The 17,287-nt window shown below is 50.2% G+C and overlaps 1 protein-coding gene across 2 annotated transcripts in view; it reads right to left on the bottom strand.

The window, feature by feature from the left end:
- LOC138292866 (transitional endoplasmic reticulum ATPase-like) overlaps positions 1-17,287 on the bottom strand; it is a 187,998-nt gene that overhangs the window by 63,572 nt on the left and 107,139 nt on the right. For both annotated transcript variants that reach the window (XM_069231705.1, XM_069231706.1), the window contains exons 15-16: positions 16,353-16,482; positions 15,914-16,072 (exon numbers count right to left, since the gene is read on the bottom strand). In XM_069231705.1, the coding sequence (XP_069087806.1) occupies positions 15,914-16,072; positions 16,353-16,482 (289 nt within the window). The remainder of the gene's footprint in view (positions 1-15,913; positions 16,073-16,352; positions 16,483-17,287) is intronic.

The following is a 17,287-nucleotide window of genomic DNA, read 5'->3' on the forward strand; positions in this document are numbered from 1 at the left end:
TCAGCAGTTATGGTTAGAGTTATTTCAAGTAACTATAACTCACAGCCTAAGGTAACTATAACTTGCACCCCTGCCATGTGCAGTTTTTTCTTCAATAATTTGACTTTCATTTATATTTTAAATGACATTACAGAAGTAGCCATGAGTGCTGTAATATCTGGGGTAATTAGCAGTGCATGGCAAGGGCGCAAATTATAGTTACCGGTGGTCACACCTCTTCCTTACAGGAAATCATTTGTTCTTCCTTCTCTGCTCGAATTAGGCTCATGGGCAGGAGGGCAGAACAGTGCCTAGGGTCGGCAGCAGCGCAGGCTGTCATGTAGACCCTGCAAGGCAGTTCAGGCAGATCTGGGGGATCCTCTAAGGATCCCCCAGAGTACATGGTATCATGCAACTAATACTGGAATTGGTGTAGTCACATGATTCCAACATGTTTGATATCAAAGATGCCTAGGTTCAGTGAAGCCATTGTGTAGTTGGACAACTCGTGTTGACTTATGTCCACAACATACCTTAAAATGACTTCCCTGCACTTAGAAATCCCAGGGAATGGACTCTGGGGTTTGTAGGGGCACCTCTACTCATGCAGGGGTACTCTCACACTCAGCACCATACACCCTGCCCTTGGGCTGAAGGGCCTGCCATAGGGGTGACTTACAGTGTCCAAGTGCAGTGACCGTGATATAGGGCAAGTCTTATTCATAAAGTGAAAGGTGCATGCACCGTTTCACACAGGTTGCAATAGTAGGCCTACAGACACAGTTTGTACGGGCTTCCATGGGAGGCATAATACATGCTGCAGCCCATGGGAGACTACTGGTGGACCAATGCCCTGGGTACCTGAGAACTTTATACTAGGGACTTACATGGGTGCATCAGTATGCTAATTGTGGGGTAAATTAGAGGAGAGAGCACTGACACTGGGGGTCCTAGTTACCATCCCTGCCATGCACAGTTTTTTCATCCAAAATTTCACTGCAAATATTACATTGATATTACCAACTATATTATCAAAGATGTCATGAGTATCGTAATTTGTCCGGTAATGAGCAGTGCATGGCGAGGGCGTGAGTTATAGTTACCTTAGGGCTCGAGTTATAGTTACTTGATATAACTCTAACTATAACAGGTGAATGTCTATTGTTTGGTATGTTTAAAAAGTGAGCCTAACTATAACGTCCCTGTAACCTTTCGTTTTTTAAGTACATTTCTATGTTTTTTTTAAATTCTATATCCTAACTATAACCTCCCTGTAATCCTAGGTTTTTTCAGGGAGTTTCTGTTTTTTTAAACATAGAGTAATTTTCATTACTATACTTTAATCCAACCACCACATGGCCTGGCCCGCAGCCAGGCCCTGCATCCAACCCTTATAACCAGCCAACCCTGTACTGCGCACGGCCTTCGGGTGTGCGCAACGGGGGTTGCAGCCAGAACCTGCAACCAAGAAACTACAAATACACCACCTTGCACCACACACTGTTTTTGCCCGTTTGCGGTGGGGTTGGCCGCAGGACCTGCGGCCAACACCCCTAACCACCCAATTCCACGCTGCGCACAGCCTTTGGCCATGCACAGCGGATGTTGGCGGCAGGTCCACCCCACCCCGACTGATTTTGGCCCTGGGTACCCCATCCCCTTCTACTTTTTTGGGGAGGGACCAAGCGGCACCCTCCTACAGCCCATATCGGCCCCAGGGACCCCATCCCCCAGGGCCTGGCGTTAATATAAGTATTTTGGGGGGGTGATCTTGGTTCGGGGACTCCATTCTCCACTGCCCGGCCTGCTAAAAGTATTTTTGGAGGGAGGAAGGGGACATCTGGTCCCTCTCCCTTGGCAGATTTCGGCCACGGGGGCCCTATCCTCAGGGCCCATAATTAATTAATTACATTTTTTCTGGGGAGGGGGGCCGATCGTGGCCCCGAGACTCCATCCCCTGGGTCCTGGCCTAAACATTTTCTTTTTTTGGGAGGGGGACCACGCAGGCCCCCGATCTCGGCCACGGGCATCCTACCTCCTATCCACCAGGGCCCGGCCATGTCACGTGGGTGCCCCCCCCCACCCAGGGCAACCTGTCGCAATGTTAGGTCCCAGCCGACTCCCCAGCTCCTGTGGAAGCCAGCACTGCTGTGAAACATGCAGCTCCTGTCTGTGAGAGCAATTGTTTCCTCTGTTTCCCTGCCTGCATCTCCGCTTGCAGAAAGTGAGAGCTGTTTGACAGCTTTCACTTGCTGTGAGCGGAGTGTTTGCTCTGACTTGGTGGGAGCTGTCAAAGCTCTCGCCAGGTCAGAGCAAACAGCTATGTTCCAGGAGTGGGCACCCCAGGACATAGCAGGAGCTGGCCCTGAGGGGTGGCGGGCCCCAGGGCCGTTATTGGCTCCACGAGGGGAGCCATGAGGCCTCCCTCTAATGTTTCAAATAGCCCCGGAGAGGTGGTGGTCACCAGGGCAGGATGAAGCCCCTCCTCATTTCTTCAAACACATTCTGCCCCACATTCTGCAGCACACATAGAAAGAGCAAAACGCCATGAATGTTTTTTTATGTGCTGGAAGGTGTCCCTTCCTGCAGATAAGCAATCATTCAAAAATGACGACTTAGTAGTTCTAAGTGTGCTGCATTATGCTTTTTTTTGCCACTTTTTAGTAAATCTGGCCCATAGTGTGGTAAAAACAATATGGCTGCCTTTCTTCTTTGTAAAGGCTGTCATTAGCCAATGAAATTGTGTTTTGTCATCATCATGTATTGCAGTATACTGTGAAATTCCATCGGTACACCACATCCAATATACCAATAGGTTTTGTCCCTTATTACTACAAAACTACTGAATGAATAGTCACGAAGTAGCTAAAATTATCCTTTCTATGCTATCATCTATATCGTCTATATTCCTGCTGAATTTCATAAAAATCCATTAAACGATTAACGGTGGGCGTGGCTTCGGGCGTCAAGATGGCGGTCGCACTCTAGGATTGCTCCTGACCCCTCCGTCATCCGCAAGTAGTAGCCTTTACCATCCCGCACTAACACCCACCTCAGGCTGTCCATGAGAGATCCTTAGTCCGGCAGATAACCCGATTGCACAGACGAGCGAGATACGCCAGGGCCCGGAGGCCCGCGATAGACCTGACCCGATCTGGCAGTGACATGGCGGCCGGAAGTCGCGTCCGGGAGTGACGCCCTTGAATGGCCTGGCGTCCCCGCCCAAGCTGGTCAGACCGGCCGGGAGGTGAGGGGGCCGTCTCTGGAACTCGCTGACCCGACCCGGAAAGGGGCGACCTAAACGGCCCCGTGTGGCCCGGGGCAGCGGCGCCCCGAGGGGACATAGCATCATTGCCCGTGGGCCGTCCCTCTGAGCCTTGGGAGCTGCACCGATTCTGGCCGCCAGACGCGCGGTGCCGGCGGCTCGCTGGGGCGCGTGTGCTGATCCCGAGTCCCAGGATGTAGGCCGCGGCCCTCCTCGACGGGCAGCACCTAGACGACCGAATCATCCGGAGGCGCTGCGCCGAGTCGGACGGCCGCGCTCGGCCTGGGCGAGTGCCTCACCGCGGAGTGGCGGAGTGGCGGGGACGCCGACCTGGGCGGCGGAGGAACCGGGTGAGTCTGGGCCCCGGCGGAGGCCCAAAGCCGTGGGAAGTTCTGCTTCCCCTGTCTGCCCGTGAGACCGTCTGAAGTTTTGCCTGGGGGAGGGAGCAGAGGAACGGGTGGGCCACAGGAGGCCCACTGAGATCAGAGGCCTTGCCGGCACCGGAGGGGATGAGAGGGGTCTAGGGGCCCTAGAACTAACAACTAACGTGTCCTGCACTCAGAGACTCGCTTGCCTAGGACCAGGCTATGTGCAGCACCGAGGGGGTGAGCCCTGCCCCCCCCTTGGACCTTCCCCCCCAGATAGACTTTGAGACAAGCACAACGGTGCTACAGACTGGGAGCCCCCTTGACGAGGTCAGCTGGCGGTGGTGGACCGGACGCAGGCGGAGCGGAGATGAACCGGTTGCCGGCTGGGGTTGCGGAACTCGCCCGGGAACTTGCTGTCTCTGGCAGGGTGACCACCCTGGGGCTTGGCGGGGCGTTTTCGTGGAAGGAATAGTGTTGTGGGGTCCGGCGGCTTAGCGGCCTCGGCCGGGGGTCCCCTTTGAGATCCCTCCTTCGGACCCGGAGTGCTCGCCCGGGTGAGGCCACGCAATTGAGGACCCAGGTGTGGCTTGCGTGGAGCGCCGCAGGCCTCTGCTCTCGTGTCACCATGGGTAAGGACAGATCCGCCAAGCAGCCCCCAGCCTCCCAGCAGAGGATCGATCAGTTCACCGTGCCGAAGACCTCTCGGAGTGGGGGATACACGACCTCAGGGATTTCCCACCCCCAGATGGGGTGCACGCAATCCTTCAAGCCATTCAGTCATCTCAACTAGCCGTAGAAACCAAGATCGGAGAGGTGCGCGAGGACAGGGGGCCTAATAAGGCAAGATCTCAGGAATGCGGTGGGCCGAATCACGGAGGTTGAGACTCGGGTATCTCAAACAGAAGATGACCTAGCGGACCTTAGGACCAAAGTGGCCCAGCTACAAACCCGAACAGGCGAGTTGCACCGCCGTGCCGAGGATTCGGAGAACCGCTCCAGACGTAACAATCTGTGCCTTGTTGGATTCCCGGAGGGAGCAGAAGAAAACAAAACCTCAGAATTCTTAGAACAATGGATCAAGTCGTGGATGCCAGAACACTCTCTCTCACCTTGGTTCGCCACTGAACGAGCACATAGAGCCCTGGCCCACGGCCCCCTCCGGGTGGACCCAAAAGACCGATGACTGCACGCTTCTTGAACTTTAAAGATCGCAACAACATCTTTAAAGAAGCCAGGCGCTGTACCGACCTCCACTAGAACGACCATCAAATTTTGATATTTCCAGATTACACCAGAGAGGTTCCGACACGACGCCGGTCGTATGAGTACGTCAAACAAAAACTCAGAGCAATGCAGCTCTCGTACATGCTCCTCTTCCCCGCGTGCCTGAAAGTCCTAATGGGCGAGAAAGCCTACTTTTTCGAGACACCAGAGGTGGCGTGGGACTGGTTGACAGAGGAGGGGGTCGGTTCTCAGAGGGGGCCCCATGGGCCTCCGGGGGGGCTCCCCGGGGCGAGGCCTTGCGCCCCGGGCGGACACCCAAAGAGGACGAAGTCGCACCAGGTCTTGACGTGGGAGGCGGAGGGACCCCAACGGCCCACAGGACGGGGCCGAGACACAAGGTCCCGACCCCCATGTGGACCAAGATCCTGTAGATATCTCTAAGATCCGAGACTCGGAGTGTGCAATGGAAGGTGACCGCCTGAGTCAAACCCCTACACTTGGGTGACTGTGGGGAAACAACTCCTCTCTGATGCACCACTGAGACGACAGACTCAGCAAGAGTCGGCCACGTTGGGTCCTAGACGAGGGGCCGGTGCCCTTTGCCCGGGGCTCTCGGCCCAGTGCTCACTACCAACCAAGGGACTTTAGTCTCTTCTTACTGATTGCAGAAGATCTGTCTCAATGGAGGGGTCCACCACTCCACAACAATGGCAGCCTACCTGCCTGGCTGTGTTATTTTGTTTGGGTCATTGGGCGACAGATGCTTCAAGGGTAGAGGTATGGGGTGGGGGGCAGTTGGGGGGTGGGAAGTTCACCAAAGGGTCAAGTAATCTTGTTTACATAGGGTTTCTTTACGATTCTTTTACATTATTCATTTGTTTGAGACGGTCGCCTCTAGGCCAAACGATGGGCCTTCGACACTCTTCCACACTGCAATGCTCCACACACCCTCCACACTGACAAAAGTCCTTTCATGGAACATGAATGGACTCTTAGACAAAATTAAGAGGTCCGCGGTGTTCAACATGCTTCGCAGATATGCCCCTTCAGTAGCCTTCTTACAGGAGACCCACCTGCTTGGCACCAAGGAGGGTATGATAGGGTTTACCATTCGGGGTTTTCGAGGGGCTCCAGGGGATCAGCTATCTTGCTTTATCGCACTCTACCAATGGTGGTCACTGCCGCCCAGTCAGACCCACAGGGAATATTCGTTGTCGTGACCGGCTCCCTTCACGAGACAACGACTAATCTTGTAAGTGTATACACTCCCTCGGCAGCCTTTGATAACTTCTTACTCTCGCTTCGCGGGGTACTGTCAGGACTCCCCCAGGGGGCAACCATAATAGGGGGGACTTCAACTCCGTTCTTGACCCCGTACTCGACGTATCGGGTTCCATATCCACCAGCCGCTCTTCCCGTGCGGCAAGCCTGAATGGATGGGCGGAGAGCCTCGGCCTGTGCGAGGTCTGGAGAGTCTGGCACCCCAGGTTGAGACAATACACACACACCTCGGCGGCACACCAAACACACGCCAGAATAGATTTTATGTTCATGCCAGCGTTAGACGTTGCTGGGGTCACCGGGGCTGAGATATTACCTTGTGGGGTCTCCGATCACGCGCCATTGCAAATTCGATTGGGAGGTGCGGACTCAGCACAGCGCCCGATATGGCGCCTAAACGCATGGCACCTGCAAGACAGTGAGTACACCCAGGCGGTGCGAGACCATCTTAATCAATACTTAGAGCAAAATGTAGGATCTGTACAAGCCCCAGGCACAGTTTGGGCTGCTTGCAAGGTAACACTATGGGGCCACGCCAAGCACCTTCTCCGCGAACGCGCACGTAACTCGTGGGTGTCAGAACTTGAAACTAAGGCGCTGCGACTTGAGCGCCGCCGCGCAGCCTCCTCCTCGGCCGCTACCCTGAGACAGCTCATCACGATTAGAGAGGAGATCAGACACTTACTGCTGGAGACTGCGAAGCATCTCTGGCGAGCGTCATCAGCCCGGGTCTATGGCAGGGGGGATAAAAATGGGAAGCTCCTGCACTGGCTGGCCACCCGACCGCTGGCCAGTAGAATTATCGCTGAAATAGCTGATGATTCGGGAACTCTGGTTACGACACCGGGTGATATTGCGAAGTGCTTTGCCTCCTATCATGCCCGTCTTTATACAGAACGCCCCTGGCCAACAGCCGAGAGGGAGTCTCCTCTCCTAGATGATATCACCCTCCCTGGGATCTCACAGGAGACTAGAGAAAACCTAGACGAGGCCTTACCCTCGAAGAGATCAAAAGTGCGATAGCCAAACTTGCATCAGGTAAAACACCCAGCCCGGACGGGTTCCCGGCGGAGTTATATGGCAGATGCAGAGATATCCTAGGCCCCCACTTGTTAAGCATGTACGAGGAAGCCCAAACAGCCGGCTGCTTCCCTTCTGAGATTGACAAAGCCACAATAGTGGTGATCCCACAACACCCGTCGCGGCACTGCGCGGCGTACCGTCCCATCTCTCTCCTAAACACTGAAATCAAAGTGCTCTCTACAATTCTTGCCTCCAGGCTGAAACAGGTGCTCCCCTCACTGATACACCCTGACCAGTGCGGATTTATGCCAACGCGTAGTACAAGGCACTGCATAAGACGCCTACACGTGGCACTCGCCCACCGGGGGGACTTGACCCAGTCCCCCTTAACTCTCCTCTTGTTGGACTTCGAGAAGGCCTTTGATACTGTGGATTGGTCCTACCTGGAACGAGTCCTGTAAAGAAATGGTTTTGGACGTAAATTCCGTGGCCTTGTGAAGCTCCTTTATTCTAATCCGAGCACCCGAGTCTTGGTAAATGGGGTGATCTCAGACCAATTCCCCATTCGTCGGGGTACTCGTCAAGGATGCCCGCTGTCCCCATTGCTCTTTGCACTCGCAACACAGCCCTTGGCGAAGCTACTGAGAGAGGACCCCCTGGCTGAGGGGTGGGCTTGACCCGCCGGACCAGAAGACCGTGTGGCCCTATATGCGGAAGACGTGCTCATATATCTTTCGAACCCCGCCAGGAGTGGTCCCCGAATCCTGCAACTCCTGGGCCTTTTTTCAGAGGCTTCGGGCTTGACGCTGAACCCTAACAAATCTCTGCTGGTTCCCCTGCATCCCTCTAGAGAATGCATTGAGTGGCAACCAAAGATTCCGATTAGACGCAACAGTTTTAAGTATCTGGGTGTGCAAGTGTCCTTATTACCGGAACTGGCCTGGGCGCTTAACGTTGCTCTGTTATCCCGGCGAATTAAAGATTGCCTCCAGCGTTGGCAGGCCCTGCCCCTCAACCTGCTCTGTAGAATAGCACTCTACAAGATGAGGATCCTCCCCAGGCTTCTTTATTTAATGCAAAATTTCCCATATCCAATTCCTCGGAGATGATTCAAAGAGATGGACACGATGGCACGCCACTTTCTCTGGGGCAGTGCCCACCCAAGGCTGGCCCTCACAACCTGCCAGAGAGACGTCTACGACGGAGGCCTGGGAATGTCCAACATATACTATTATCACCTCGCCATGCACCTACTGGTGATCAATGACTGGATGGGGGGAGGTTTGTCAGACCCAGCCTACTGGCTGGAACTCCAAACGCTGGGCTACCATCAGATCCTCAACATATTATACGTATATATATATTCTCCGTGCAATGCCTGAGGTAACCAGGGTGGTCTTGATGGGATGGTGTGAGGCCCAAAAGGAATCGGGTTGGTGGAACCGTCTCACTCAGCAAACCCACTGTGGTGGGGCAGATTGCTGACAGAGACGTCAGCACTAGAGGGATTTCAAAGTTGGGATAACACAGGTATTTCCCTGCTTGGAGACGTTTGGGGAGGGTCACAAATGCGATCCTTTGAGGAGCTTCAGCGACTCTTCTCTTTGAACAAAACTCAATTTCACAGATACCTGCAACTCCGCCACGCACTACTGGTACATGTCCAGAAGGGTGAGACTATACCTGAGTACAGTCCCGTGGAGGCGAAGGTGCTGATGGGAAACCTGGGCAAGGGGGGGTCTCACAGATATACCGCTCTCTAATAGCCAACACGGCTCATCCCCTTGATGAGCCCCGCCAGAGATGGGAGGGGTGGGTGGGCTACATGGAAGAGGGGGAGTGGAGGGAGGCGCTTATGGCCCAGCGGACCCTGACCATGGCATCCCGATTCCGACTACCACAATCCTACTTTCTCCATACAGCCTATCTCACACCCGTTAGATTACGCAGAGTGTGCCTCCGACCCCGGGCTGACTGTCCTCGCTGCTCGGGCCCGGACGCTGACTTCTTTCATGTGGTGTGGTCCTGCCCATCCATAGCAACTTACTGGAGGGCGGTGGTGAGGGAGGTCTCGGAGATCCTGGGAAGTGAGGTCGAAATGGCCCCGGTGCCGCTTTTGTTGGGGGCCATGGAGGAGACGGGACTGGGGAGGGCGGATCGGACCTTCCTGGGAATGGCATGCCTAGTGGCTATAAGAGACATAATGGCAAATTGGAAGGCTACAGAGGCACCAACACTGGCCAGATGGAGACAAGGAGTGGACTGGTGTGCTCGACGCGAAAACTTGTGTATGAAGCCAGGGGCTGCCCTAATAAATACTATAAGATATGGGGGAAGTGGGAGGCCTCAGGATGCTCTTGAAGTTGTTGGTGGTGTGTTGATTCTCCTGGGGGACCCAATCGTCTCTTGCTTTCGGGAGGCGCTGTTCTTCCCTACCCCACTTCCCTTTCCCCTCTCCTCCTTCCTCCCCCTCCTCCTCTCTTTCTTTCCCCTTCTCCCTCTCCCCCCCCTTCAAAAGGAGTTCATAATGTCACATGAGGAATCTTGATTGTAGCAGTTACCCACAGGGCCCATCCGAGACTGAAATGGTGTCCGTCTCCAGGCGCCAACCGGTGCCTCATGTTGTTTATATCTTTGTGTTTTAATTTTTCTACCTGTTTTGTAAAATCAATAAAGTTCTTTATAAAAAAAAAATCCATTAAACTGTTTTGCTGCTATGTCTGACATAAAAGTCTATAGAAAAAGCATTGAGGGGGACAAGCGTGTTTTGGGACCCCTATTTGTTCTTTGTTCCTCCTTTAAGAATCACCACAAAACTTTGCATTGTCAGACAATGTAGAAAATGCAATAGGTCAGCAAAGTTTTCTGAAGATTTGTCAAACGGTGGCAAAGTTATAACCAAGCAAAAATCCCAGAAATTCCTATCTATAGGGATCCTAACTATAACTACAGTGGTATGTATGTATGTATGTATATATATATATATATATATATATATATATATATATATATATATATATATATATATATATATATAAAACACACATATATACATATATATATGCATATATACATATGTATATATAAGGGTGTTTGTGAAGAGCTAATACTAAAGTGTAAGGGCATTTATCTTGATGAAGGAGTGACAAATCCTCCATGAACAAGCTGTTTATCTTCAGTAACGCTGTTCGGGTGAATGCTCTATCTAACCACAGATCCCTCATTTTTAGAATTTTAGAGCAATGCTTCTGTATGTCAGTAGGTGGAGTCGCGTGGTTCCGTGTTGACTTCGTTCCGCCCCAGAAGTAACAACAGAACCGTGTATAAGCACCACCCCTGAGCATTAAAATGTCTTTCTTGACTCCATCTGCACCCTTGGACATGGAGGCCAACAACAATTAGAGATACCAGTGTGCAAATTCCTACTCTAGGAGCCTTTTAGACGGAAAGTAGACTATTCAACAGAAGGGGGATGAGGGAGAGTAGTGAGGAATCTACTGGTACATACAGCATGCACCAGAAAGGGTGTTATCAAAGGTAAATAACTCGTTCTTCTGGTGGCTAATTAAAAAATACCTTATCTTTACAATAAGTACCAAAGGAGTTCCTCCTAAGGTGGTGGGTCTGTGGAATGACATATCAAAAAGTCCTTAGGACTTAACAGGCAAAATGCCCTCCTTGTCGGGCCTGTAATGCCAGTAGTACTTCATAAATGTGAGCACTGATGCCCACATCCCAGCCTGGCAGATATTAAGAGTAGGCATTGTCAATGCCAACACAGCAGTAGCAGATTTGGCTCTGGTGGAATAGACCCTCAGCCCTTATGGAGGCTTCTCAGTGGCCGATACATAGCAGATCTTAATGTAGAGGTCTATACACCTCGACCAAGTTCTTTTTTTGCATTATCTTCTTCTTTACCCCAGAGAACACCACAAACAACTGGTCATTCATCCAATGGTCTCTGGTGCGATCAATGTAAAACCTTAAAGCTTTTTTTGCATACAACCAAAGGATTCTCTCCTCCTCCTTCAAAAGGGTGAGGCAGAGGCAAAACATTTGGAGAGTAATGGATTGCCGTATGTGAAAAACAATCATGACTTTTGGCAAAAAGGCTATTCTGGTCCTCAACTCCATTTTATCTAGAAAAAAGTTGGTATAAGGCGGCTGCACCAAAAGACCTTGGCGTTCAGTCTCATGGTGGGCTAAAGTCACTGCAATTAGAAACACAGGGGCTTATTTACAAGCGGTGTGTGCCTCCATTTTTGTGACCCACTCGTGCCGCAGGCTGCTGACCCATATCTACAAGGCCAACCAAAGACACTTTGCGTGGTGTTGTAGATATGGAGTAAGGCAACGCAGTGCAAGTGGCTGTGTTGCCTTACTTTTTTTCAGGGAGGTGTTTTATGGGTGTTGCGGTGGGTATTCCAATGTATAACTAATGGATTTTGGTACACTGGACGCATTCCCACATTTACAAGGTTTTGTAAACCTGTGTCAAAAGCCTACGCCAGCCAGGAAAGGCATATGGGTGATGCAACGGAGAGAGAAATATCTCTATTTCTCCCTGTTTTTTCCCCTTTCTATGTGTGCTGCATTTTGCAGCACACATGGAAAGAGAAAAAATCCTCTCATGATTGTTTTTGTGCAGGAAAGTGTCCCTGCACATAAACAAAAATTCCTGCAATGCAGGCACCCTTGCACCGTGATGCAAGGGTGCCTGTGTTGGCACATGTAAGCATTTTGTGCGCCAGCCCAGGTGAAAAGGGCAAGAATGCGCTGTATCTTGTAGGCCTGGTGCAATCCTGCTTTTTTTTTATTTGACGCAGGGCTGCGCAGCAAGAAGGCTTGCAGTGCTGCCTTGCATCAAAATGTTCCAAATAAAGCCCACAGATTTTAGAGTCAGGAGATGGAGTGGACAACTGTGAACTGGTTCAAATGGTACGTACATGAGGAAAATGAGGACCAAATTAAGTTCCCACTTTAGCATTACAAAGGGTGTTGGAGGAAATAAATGAGTTAAACCTTTTGGAAATGTCATCACAACAGGTGGTCGAACAAAGACAGTTGAACCGGTAAACTTGAGAAGGTCAAAAGGGCCAACAGATAGACGTTAACCGGGCCAGAGATAAAACGAACAGGAGGACAACTGACAGTTTGGTCTGCAATGGATAATTATTATAGATGCCATACCAGTCTACAAACTTGTCTCAGCACCAGGAGTAGAAAGACTACGTAGGACAATTAGTAGCCACAATGACATCCACAACTTTGGGAGGAAGATTTAATGCAGTTAACTGCCGCTGCCTAATCTCCATGCACAGAAGTAAAAATTACGCGGGTTCAGATGCAGGGCCCAGCCCTGCTGCTGTGACATGAGGTTCTTTTGAACCAGTAGCCTGATCAGAGGACAGTTGCCCATGTCCAGAAGCTCCAGGTACCACACTCTGCCTGCCCAGTCCAGAGCCTGAAATGAAGTACCTCTGGCACTGAACTCACCACACTGTGCTTGTTGCAGCACCATGTGGTGGCAGTGTGGTCCATGAGACCCTGAACCAGTATCCCTTTGATGGACCCTAGGAAGGCTTGTAGCACCAGGTGGATGTCCTGCAGCTCCAACAGACTGATCTGGAGATTGGTCTCCGTTGGAGACCAGAGTCCTCTTATCTCCATATCTCCCAGATGACCTCTGAATCCCCGCAGTGATACCTTTGTCACCTCCTTCAGCTTTGGGTGGGGCAGTGAGAGGCATCTGTCACTGGTCCAATTGGGGTTGAGCCATCACTGCAGACCGTTTACAGCATCTTCCAAACCTGGATGGAATTCAATAAGTTCCCCTGGTGCGGGGTTCACTGAGACTTCAGGAGTCCACAAATGCCACCTGGAATAGCTGGCAGCATGATGCAGGATGCCAAGAGGCTCAGAAGCCTCAGAACCACCCTCATGAGACACAGTACTGAGGATGAAACTTTGGGATCATAGTCCAAATGTCCTGGACTCATTGTAGTGAAGGGAAGGCCCATAGTGGCACTGTATGCAGATGGCTTCATTGTAAGGAACCCCCAGAGAAGGACTCAACTTTTGGGTGATATCTGTTGCAATCTGTGGAGAAAATGTGTGATCCTGCCTCCTACAGGGTGGTTATATGCCCTTAATGCCAAACTAAAGTGGCTACGGGGCTGTTGCATGCAGGACAGGGAACTTGGAAGTGCATTGCCCCTGATGGCCTGGATGTGGTCTGTGTGATCCCTGTGCTGACCCCAAAAGGATTGTTCAGCCTGTTGCTGGGGTGGAGCGCCTTGGTGTTGCTGATACAGCAACCTTCTAGAGTAGCAGCAAGTTGGACTGGTGAGGTGTATTCTCAGAAGGGTGGAAAAGCCTAATGAAAGCCCCATTTATCCACTTACTTTAAAGCATTCTCATGCTGAATCATCCTTTCCACCAGACAGGCAAGAATCATCAAATGGCATGTCCATTAAAGAGGCTTGTGCGCCCCCTATGAAGCCCATTGATTGCATCCAGGCATGTTGCTGGAGCACCACATTAGGGCCAAGTGCCCAAGCAGTCAGTGGTGTCCAGCCCAAACTGTATGATGTATTTTGCAGCATCCTATCCATCCTGTATGACTGAGGCAGGTTGGTTTAAATTCCTCAAGAACTGCTGACAAAATCTTGCCAACCACGTCCAAAAAAGCCTGGGTGTATCTCCCCAGCAAACAGCTGGTGCTGAGTGATCGGAGGGCTAGACTGGCTGAGGAGAACATTCACTTTCAGAATGCCTCAATTTGTTTCTAATCTCGGTCCGGAGGAATCATGGAGAAACAACTGGGGTTCACCTAACTAGTGGAAGCTTGAACCACCAAACTTCTGGTGTAGAGTGCTGTGTCAACTAATGAGGGTTGCCTGATGCAGATCTGTGGCTCTGGCGACCTGTTTGCTCACTGGTTGGCATGAACATGGCTTAGACCAAGTGTCAGTCAGGGCTTTATTAAATGGCAGTAGAGGGTCTGATGAAGTTTGTCTAGGCTGCAAAATGTATGTCCATACGTTAGTTTTGACTTCCATGGTTGGCAGTTGAAAATCCAGTACCTCTGCTGAACGTTTCATTCTCACAGCAGGAGGGACTCTCTTCTGTTGGTGGTACAGGTGAGAACATGACCGAGTGTCTGGAAAGTCAGCCCCACTGGCTTCCCGCAAGTCTATTTAGAATTGCCTTCATCAGAATTTTAGGAAAAATAATCCCCCTCATTTCCATTGTCATCTCCAAAGGCTGGCTGGCTCTGATCATAGTTCAGAATGAAAATCTACTGGAGCACTGGAGTGTGGCTCTGAGGTAAAGTCATGATTCTGTCTGTGTCTGACTGAACTTGGGCCTGGTGCATTAGAACGGCTTTGGGACGTAACCTTGGCTGAGGCCAAGATCAATTCACTCGGTTTCAGATAGAACTATAGGGAAGGGGTCTTCCTCCTGCACTAGTGGTGGGGTGCAGGCATCAATGTCATCTGAAGCAACGTGGATTTTGGTGCCAGATTGGAAGTCAGCTTTGACCTCAGAACAGAACTCAGAAGGCACAGACAGTGCGGAGGGCAGACCCGCCAGCAGTCTCTTAACTAGAGACATTTGCAGATCCCTGCGGCCCGAAGATGCACCAGAGAGACCTGGGCAGGTGCCAAAATGGACTCACAAAAGTCTTCAATCTGTTGCAATGTCGCCGATGGACCCTGAAACCCAGGGTGCATTGGGATCAGCTGCAGGGGACCGGAATGAGGCTACAAGGCACCCTGACATTCTCATAACTTCTTAGGATGATGGTGGTGGGACTGGGACGAATTCCACTTGACCTTCTTGTGCTTCTGTTTTGATTTCAACTTACCAGAGGACTTGGAGAGCGAAAACGGGTTTGCACCCTTGACTTTGAGCGAGAGCAGGACTTCCAAGACTTCTTTCAATGTTCGGCAATGTACAGCTTTGCTTCATGCTCCTGGATTGCATTCGAGTTCCTAAAGGCACACTCTTTGCAGGACTTAGATTCATGCTTCAAACCCAAACACTAGAGGTACACTTCGATTCAGACCGGCGCCTGAGGATATTCTAAAGGCGAGGTATCAGTGGTTAAAAGAATCCATCAGAATCAGAAGTAATTCTATCAAGCATAACTGTACACAAAGTCAGTGCTTAATTTGTAAACACAAAGGTGCCAGTGCCCAAAACCCTCCTCTTAAACATGTGGCTGCTATAATTAAATGCGTGAACATAGAATACTGAGACGGCGTAATCCTGAAGCCATCTCGGGCCTCTGCAATCCATTGAATCCGTTGCCCCTTCAGTTCACTCTTGAAGCTTTTCACTTTCTCCCTTTGTGACTCTTTTTCGTTTTTCCCTTCATCCGTCTTTCCTATATGTCTTTCGCTCGCAGCAAATGCTTGAGGCATAAGAATAAGCCCCGGCCCTCAGAAACAAGTGCCGGTGCTCAGCACCGGAAACAACAAGCACAAATTAAGCACTGCACAAAGTATTTACGAAGTTAACAATCAACTTTTTTCTGGATAATTATACAAATAAATGCGCTATATAAATAATGGAAAACAATGCTGCAAGCGTTTTTAGAACTACCACTGTGCTGAAATACCATTTTAAAAGGAATCAGAAGTAGAAGATAAGTAGTAGAACCAGTCGTTTTCAATTGCTTGCTTCTTTTAGGATCCACTAGGATACAGACCCATATTACACAAGTTATGCCAAACAGTAAGTGATACAGGATCAGACGCCTTCATACCATTGCCGTCTCTGGGTGCAGCTGGCGCTCTCTCTCCCGCCGAATGTCTGCATCGATGCACTCTCGGATGGCAAGCTTGCAGGCACGCTGACAGATTTCTGTTAGATCTGCACCGGAGAAGCCGTTGGTTATCTTGGCCAGGTAAGTTAAGTCCACGTCCTGCCAAGAAAGAAAGGAGAGTCGTCGAAGACAGAAAGAACAAATGCGGTTGTGGTTGGAACACCAGAGACTGCCCCACAAAATAGGAGAGGTAGAAGGAGCCATGGACTGGACCTGGACAGAAATAGTCATCACAGAGTTGAACATAGTAGAACAAAGAAAAGAAAATGAAAACAAACAGAAATAAACTAGAAGGGATTCAGTGAAAGTAAGACAGGATGGGTGATGAGTTGAGAGGGGAAGTGATGGGAGCAGAGGGAGAGGAGCACAACAGGCTCACCTTTGCCACAGGAGACTTGCGCATGTTGGCCTTAAGGATAGCTACTCGGGAGGAGTCATCGGGAAGAGGGATGTAGATTAGCTGGTCCAAACGTCCGGGACGCAGGATGGCTGGGTCAATGATGTCTGGCCTAAGGAAGGGACAAAAGAATGAGGTAAGAGAAAGGGAGCAAAGCAGGACAGAGTGCTCACTGAACAGCACATAAAAGAAGCCTCTAACATGTATGTTAAACATTCATTGAATGCACACACACACACGCATGTGCGCGCGCGCACACACACACACACACAAATCCGCTGCACATGCACACACAAATGCACCTCACTCACAAAACAAAGTTCCACATGTGGGGAAAACAACCACAAATGTAAACAAAAATATATTTTCATATAAAACAAGAATCAGACAGACAATAAGCACTTCAAATGCACACAACCACAACATACTCAGACCTAATGCAAGCACAACACACACAGGCAAAGCAGTCAAAATACACAAGTAGAAAATAAGCATCTCAGTACGGTGGCACAATGATAAACACCGGATATGAGCATAAAGCAAGATTCACACCTGCCTACAAAGAACACACCTAACCTCCAACTAAAACAAATGCAGTACAAGTTCAGAAGCACAACATATTTGCATAAAACAAGCACATCGCACACAAACAAAATAGCTGTGTAAGTGCATCAAAGAAAAAGAACAATTACATGATTAGCTTGTACTGTGCTAAATATATTCATTAAATGAACACAGACAACAAGCACTTGCACACAAAAAAGCACAACATATGTTCACAAAATTCACGGGTAAAATGCAGGTGTAAAACAGACAATGCACAAGCATACAAAACAAGCCCCGTATTTGTAAACAAAAAAAACACATTGACATTAAAAATAGCAGATGCACCGAAAAACAGGATGTAAAACTTGCAT

Source organism: Pleurodeles waltl, chromosome 4_2 (assembly GCF_031143425.1).
Source record: "Pleurodeles waltl isolate 20211129_DDA chromosome 4_2, aPleWal1.hap1.20221129, whole genome shotgun sequence".
NCBI classification, from domain to species: Eukaryota; Metazoa; Chordata; class Amphibia; order Caudata; family Salamandridae; genus Pleurodeles; species Pleurodeles waltl.